At 34.9% G+C, this 7,364-nt stretch overlaps 1 protein-coding gene across 1 annotated transcript; it reads right to left on the bottom strand.

Annotated features, from left to right (window-relative positions):
* Positions 1–696: 696 nt before the first annotated feature.
* Positions 697–7,132, bottom strand: LOC123550354 (uncharacterized). The gene is made up of 4 exons (XM_045338785.2): positions 6,999–7,132; positions 3,729–4,262; positions 1,661–1,774; positions 697–920 (listed from the first exon to the last, which is right to left on the bottom strand). Exons 1-4 carry the CDS (start codon positions 7,057–7,059, stop codon positions 697–699), a joined length of 933 nt encoding a protein of 310 aa, XP_045194720.2. The 5' UTR covers positions 7,060–7,132.
* Positions 7,133–7,364: the final 232 nt, after the last annotated feature.

Here is a 7,364-nt window from a genome sequence, read left to right as displayed (position 1 = left end):
TATGGACCTTCACATTGTCATAGTGTTTATAAATAAATAAACTGTTTCATGTCAAAAGGCCATATACGTGTAAAAGATGTCATTTTGTCATGTAAATTACGTCTCACTCTAATGGAGACTTCAAGCTGAAACATTATGCAAACTGTAAACTATAAACTGTACGTCTGTTAAGAATTCCAAAAAACCGCCGACAAAAAAGCAAGCCATATGTTTAATGACGTAAAGAGAAAGCAAGCTAGGTGTTTATTGCCGCTAAGAGAAACCAAACCATGTCTTTATTGATAAAACAAATGATTGTCAAAGAATATTCTACATAAAAACATATTTTGCTAATAGAAACAATTCATTCATGCATCTTTCTGTTTGCAAATAAGAAATTCTGAGCCTACATAATGCATTTTAATTTCTAAAATGAACAATTATCAAGATAAAGGTCTCCGTTTCAAAAATAATTTTGATTCAAACAAGTTCAAATCATTTATGATTCACATATCACTGGAAAGTACTAGTGTACGAATTCACAAGGAATAGATGGGTTCTTCTGTATATCACTTTTATAGTTTTTGATTCTGTAGGAAATAGCATATTCGCCGATCAAATATTTTTATCTTACTCAGTCGATGACTTGTATGTTTTTGCCGTATTTGTCTTCTTCTAAAGTTTCCAGTGAAATGTCCTCCTGTTCACCATTGTCTATCACTGTTCCGTCGGCATCATCTTTTTATGTTGATTTTTTCCAGAATCTTTACGAATCTGACGAATCTTCAGATCAAGACATATGATCAAAATAATAATAAGAATTAGTAAAACTGTCACAGTGATATAGAAACCAATCTCGATGTGAGATAAACGTACGAGACCACTGTTACTATCAGTTGCCATATTTGGAATGTCAGTACATCGATTCAGCCGTTCAAAATCTAAAAGGAAAAGGTATGATTTTGCTTACGTTTTTTATCTAGAACTCTCGCTATATTCTCGAATTCAATATACATAAGTAGTTTAAAAATTAAATGTGTCGTTTTCGGACACAGATGGATCCGTTTTGTTAATACAATAGCAGGTTTACTGAAGGTTTAAACTGAGTAAAAGAAAAAACGATAGTAACTGACAAAAGGCATGGGTATGGACTCATTATTTTGGACAACTTGTGACTTCATCTGCATAGGATTACATCTGGTTTGGAAATAATAATCCTAAAATCATGTTTGTATACATATATCATATGCGGATACTATCACAGCGGTCTTTAATGAGATTGTTACTGTTCTCTTTATATGAACATAAAAACGCTATAGTAAGATATTCATAGATGGTACTCAGAAAATACCAAAGTCGATAAATGAATTCAAGAAGGACTGTGAAATAAATATTATGCCTACATAAATATTTTTAAATACTGCGGACAAACATCAGTGCATTGGTAACAATAAGGAAAAGGATTAATCGTAGCAATTCATTTTACTGTCGACATGCACTAGGGGAAGTTTACTTACATTTTTTTCTTTCGTTGTTTTATTCCGCTGTTTTGTCGCAAGTTTCAGATATTGATTTTTCAGGGCAGCCATTCTAGTTTTTTAATGTAATACGCATTTGATTTCTTTTTACTTCAGGTCATTAAATTCAAGTATATACCAGTACATAATTTAAAAGTACTTACAAGGACATGCCACCTGACAATATTCAGAGGGTGTCTGAGTACATATAAACGAACATCTATAACACGTGCTGCTGTCTCGCCAGTACTTATTCGTATCACAATACAGTTTCGAATCTGTAATAAGATATATACTTAAGGAGAAGTATCACGCTTTGTGAAATTTTATTATCTTTTTTATTCATTTAGAAAGCATACATGAACCATTACATTTTTAATTTGTTGAAATGTCTTAAGTTCTGATATATGCAGTTGTATCATAGCTCAGTGTTTTTTCTTAACAAACTAGGTGCAGGTAATTCGTATACTCTGAGTACAGAGTGCGGTAACTAAAAGTGTGCAGGTATTTAATACCCGCACGCTAGTTACCGCACTGTTGGATAGGAAAGTATGCCAGCGTGTCTGGAACAGTAGACAGCGGGGTGAATTTTATTGATTTTCTGCTCTAGCATTGGTTTATTTTACCTGGGCTTTACACATTTGTAAAGCAAGGATTTTAAGTACTCACTGAACTGCTGTATATGGCAGTGTGGAACGCCTACAACTACCATATATGGATGGCTATGATACAAAACAGAAAGAACATTAAAACTCTCGGGTAAACGATTTATACTCGGGGGCTACGCCCCCTCGTACAAATCGTTTACCCTCAAGTTTCAATGCTCTTTCTATTACATAGAAAGATATAGGTCACTAAAGGGAATAAAATGTTTTACCTTTCTTCAAATTTTGAACAAGGCTTAAGGTTTTAATTTTGTTTTGTTTTATTTTTGTTTGATTTTATTTTGTACCAGCTTAGACTTTCATTCATTGTTAAATGGTTCTCAACAGATTTGCTCGTCTTGTGCAAATAAAAACGATTAACATACTACATTTAGTAAAAAAAAAAGTAAACTGAAAGGGGGTTATGTGTTTAAAGTGCTTCTTTTGAACAATATCATCTATATGAGATTCATCAAAGTCAGTATTTAAATAGTTCATCAATTTATTTTTGTAACTGTCGTATATATAGCAGCACCGAAGGATAAATAATTATATTTACAATGTCCGTTATTCTTTCTTCAGAGAAATTTTATGGATAAAAGCTTACCTAGAACTATTGATTGACCGCTCGGTTTTGTGTACCATATTTATCTTTTTTACATTGAGCATAATCATCAATTTTTACTACTTTTATACACTACGTTTGAATGTAAGCATAAAATCGAATATGTTTAGCATGAAATACGTGACATTATCAGTCAGGCTCGATATTATCCGACCGGAAGTGTGCCTTGTACTTTTGCGACAAACACTGTCCATTACTGTCTTAAAGCGTGATATGAATATACACAGATCAATTACCATATGTACAAAGCAGGGATTTGTTTTCTAAAATTAAAGTTTGTTGAACTAAGAATAAGTAGAAGAGTTGCATTTTGGTTCTTGCAAGACATATAAATGCAACATTTCGTCTACATAAAACGTCAACTAGGTAAACCTTGAACATTTCTTATCAATATCATATTGTATCTTGCCTAACTTTTAAACGAAATTTTTGATAAGATAAAAAATATACAATGTTTTAAATTTTTCATATTTATACGATCGTCATCACTTTGTATGATGCTGCTCTTAACTTGCATTTTATTTTCTACCCTGTTTCGTCTCAGTCTGACAGAACGTCCGCGCATTCTGACGTTTGTCTCATAATGTTATAGTAACGAATATAATAGAAAGGTCAGACTGGGGTGTGTCATTATTTCCTGAAGACACACCCCAGCCATATTATATTCTCTTATTATTTTATACCCAGCTGTAAACTGTAACCGGTTCACATTAAAATTATCAGTTTACTTGTCCATATGATATTGGCACACTGTGCCAAATGATATCATATTGACACAATATTGATCCCTGACGAAATACCTACACATTACGTTTGTCATTTATAAAAAGGGGTCAAAAAATTAAAAGGTCAATGTGTCTTTTTGTCATAACCTAGCACAAAGCCGAGCTGAAACCTTTGCATTTCGTGTGCAATTATCGCCAGAGAGCACACCGAACCTGTTCATTGACCGTTTTATATTACCTTTACAAACTCTGCTCAAAAATGTCCCCAGGTCAGTTTGTCCAATGTTTTCTAGTACATGTTCTTTGTCAGTAGCAACCCTGGCCCAAACATCCGGTAGCTCTCTGTTTCCTGCGAACACAATATACGCCTTTTTTCCTTTCATTATTTTCTTTGTCTTCTTCGTTTTTTCTAACTTTGATTTTCCATCCACAACCAAGAAAAACTCCTCTGCCATTCTCAGACTATTGTTGTGAGTTAATGTATCAGAAACTTCTGTCCTTAGAAGTGTGTATGGGATTTTGTGCCTTATGTTTCCCGGTCTAATCCGAACTATCAATTCCGCCCAGCTGGAATTTGAATTATCCTTTATAAAATTATAGGTACGATTTAATGTTGCGCCAACCACAGACAAACGTATAACTGAGCCCTGTGACGATGCATTTATAAGTTTTGATATAGTTGTTCTTTGATCATAAAATGAACCCTCATCTCTGTACATATCCCAGATAATGTAAGCCCTATACGGTTCGCATTTCATGTCAGTTTTTAATTCTGAAAGTAAATCAATATAATAAACATAACAGCTGTCGTTTTTACAACAAGGTGACTTATCATATCAACACATCATTATTTTGGATATTTTTTTTTTTGGGGGGGGGGGGGGGGCTGAAAGTTCGAAGACTGATCGACTAGTTAACAAAACGAATAAGAGGGTTATAATAGCGCTATTTCGCTCCTCGGAGTTGATGTTCATGAACATTCTTCAATTCAGCTATGAAACATTTCTATTTTGAAATCAGGCCACCGTTTGTGGGTTTTCAAATTCTGTATTCATAAGAAATCCCTTCCCAGATTAGTTCTTTTCGAGCGTTTGTTATGTCAATTACATGCTATTTACCTGTACAAACGTCCTGCGAAAGCACGCTCCGTCTAAGTCAAATTACCAGTTTGTCCAGAATTCAGTTTGTCTAACTAAGAAGAAACTAGAGTGTGTATGTAGGACACAGGGTGTACCGCTCTGGTAAATTTGTCACAAAAAGGGGCAATAATTCAAATGTTTGCAGTCTTAAGGGGTATAGCCTGAACAAACATTGCATATAAAGGATTCATTGTTCTAGGCCATATACATTTTAGCTCAAATATTCAAAGAATAGGTAGAGCTATCGGACACGCCGGTGCGCCGGTGTCCGCGTCCCGATTTGGTGAAGTTTTTGTATGTAAACTGGTATCTCAGTAACCACTATTGGGAATGGATTGAAACTTCACGCACTTATTCACTGTGATACAAGTAAACTGACTTACATTGCACAGGTTCCATAACTCTATTTTGCCTTTTTACAAAATTATGCCCCCTTTCGACTTTTTGGTTAAGGTTTTGTATGTAAGCTGGTATCTCAGTACGCATTAATGAAAATGGATTGAAACTTCATACTCTTGTTCACTGTGATAATCTGATATGCACTGTACAGGTCCAATAACTCTGTTTTGTATTTTTTTAAATTATTCCCCTTTTCGACCTAGCAGTTTTTGGTTAAGTTTTTGTATGTAAGCTGGTATCTTAGTACCCACTATTGGGTATGGATTGAAACTTCACACTTATTCACTGTCATGCTATGACATGTAATGCGTAGGTTCAATAACTCTACTTTGCATTTCTACAAAATTATGACTCTTTTTCAACTTAGCTGTTTTTGGTTAAATTTTTATATGTAAGCTGGTATCTTAGTACCCATTAATGGGAATGGTTTGAAACTTCACACACTTGTTCACTGTCATGATTAGACATGCAGTGTCGCGTTCTATAATTCTGCTTTGCATTTTTACAAAATGATGCCCCTTTTTGACTTAGTAGTTTTTGGTTAAGGTTTTTATATGTAAGCTGGTATCTCAGTACCCACTAATGGGAATGGATTGAAACTTCACACACTTGTCCATGAGCTGATAAACACTGTGCAGGTTATAACTCAGTTTCGCATTTGTACAAAATTATGCCCCTTTTTCGACTTCAATTCATACAATTGACAAGGATGTTGAATAGTCGAATAGTCGAGCGTTGCTGTCCCCCGACATCTCTTGTTGAACTTTGAGCATCACAAACAAAAAATCCACTATAGTGGCCATTTCAAGGGCCGTAACTCCGTAATTAGCACTACAATCTCAAGAAGAATGCCAAGTGTGCAAGGTTATATCAGGATAAAGACTCATACAAGGTTTCATGAATTTAAACCGAGTACCATTAGGTGAAAATGTGCATTTTGGACTATATCAGGGGCTCTAACTTTGGAAATACGGGAGTGAGTCAGGCGAAAATAGAAAGTGTGCAAGTTTATAACATGATAAAGATTCATGCAAGTTTTCATTAATTTATATTAAATACCTTTAAGCCAGGCGTGTCACAAGATGAAAATGTGCATTTTTGACCATTTCAGGGGCCATAACTCTGGAAACTGGAAATAGGGGGTAGAGCCAGACGGAAAATAAGAGATGCGTAAGTTCATATCATGATAAAGACTCATGCAAGTTTTCATCAATTCATATCAAATACTTTCTAAACTAGGTGCGTCACAAGGTGAAAATGTGCATTTAATACTATTTCAGGGGCCATAACTCTGGAAATAGGGTGCGGAGCCACACGAAAAAGGGAAGTGTGCATATTCATATCATGATAAAGAAAAATCAAGGTCAAGTTACATAAAATTCCACCACATGGTTTAAAAGAAGATGTCGTTCGAAGAACAATGTGTTCGGACTGACGGAGGGACGATATACAACAAACAGTGAGTGATTAAGAAGCTCACCCCGGGCACCTCTAAAGTAACCTAAAAAGTCCCAGCTGTTAACATATAGAGAAAAGCGACCACGCTCCCAGGTGACTATGTTTTGCCAAATCAGAAAACTTCGTGTTCAGGTTGGCTTAAAATAAGAGCAATTTGTCTGGAAGCATCGAAGACAGCAAGCGTCAACGGTGCTAAACACAGCAAGGTAGGCACTATATATACTGGACAAATATGGCAAAGAAAATAACAATCAGCAAGATAATTTTGTGATAAAGATGCTTAATAACACGATACAAAACGATATATAGCATATTAAATGGTATACTCCACAAGGTCAAATGCTTTTATAAAACTTTGAATATTGTTATATGTCGTGCTTTCTAACACCAACGTATCCCCCTGCCCCCCCCCCCCCCCCCCCCACACACACACACCTTCCCCTTTTGAATGTATGAGTATTGATATCTAATATTATGAGATTAATAAATTTCACTGTAAGAGACAAAAATACCTCTTTGAGTTAAAGCGTAAGTCCAAATCACTAGAAAATCTAATATCATAACAAGTCTCATCGTAGCTTAAATTTCGATCTTTCTTTAAAGTAGACGACAAGACGACAATATAGTAAATAATTATAGTGATACAGTAAGTGTAAATAAACAATAGATTCGTACATGTATTTCACAACCAACCAGGAAAAATTGTATGTTCTGTATTTTTGACATATCTTTACATCACTGGATGTACAAATAACCTTTTGAAAACATTTGCAAATGTTCCCGTTTAAAGTGACATTATGCGCATCTTACTGTACACAGCGTGTTTTGGTGAATGTTTTATAAAAGCAATTTTCGGTTGCTGTTCATTTAAATGGGTT

Source organism: Mercenaria mercenaria, unplaced genomic scaffold, assembly GCF_021730395.1.
Source record: "Mercenaria mercenaria strain notata unplaced genomic scaffold, MADL_Memer_1 contig_1865, whole genome shotgun sequence".
NCBI lineage: Eukaryota > Metazoa > Mollusca > Bivalvia > Venerida > Veneridae > Mercenaria > Mercenaria mercenaria.
The sequence above is the reverse complement of the archived record's forward strand: the minus strand, read 5'-3'. Positions and strand labels throughout refer to the sequence as shown.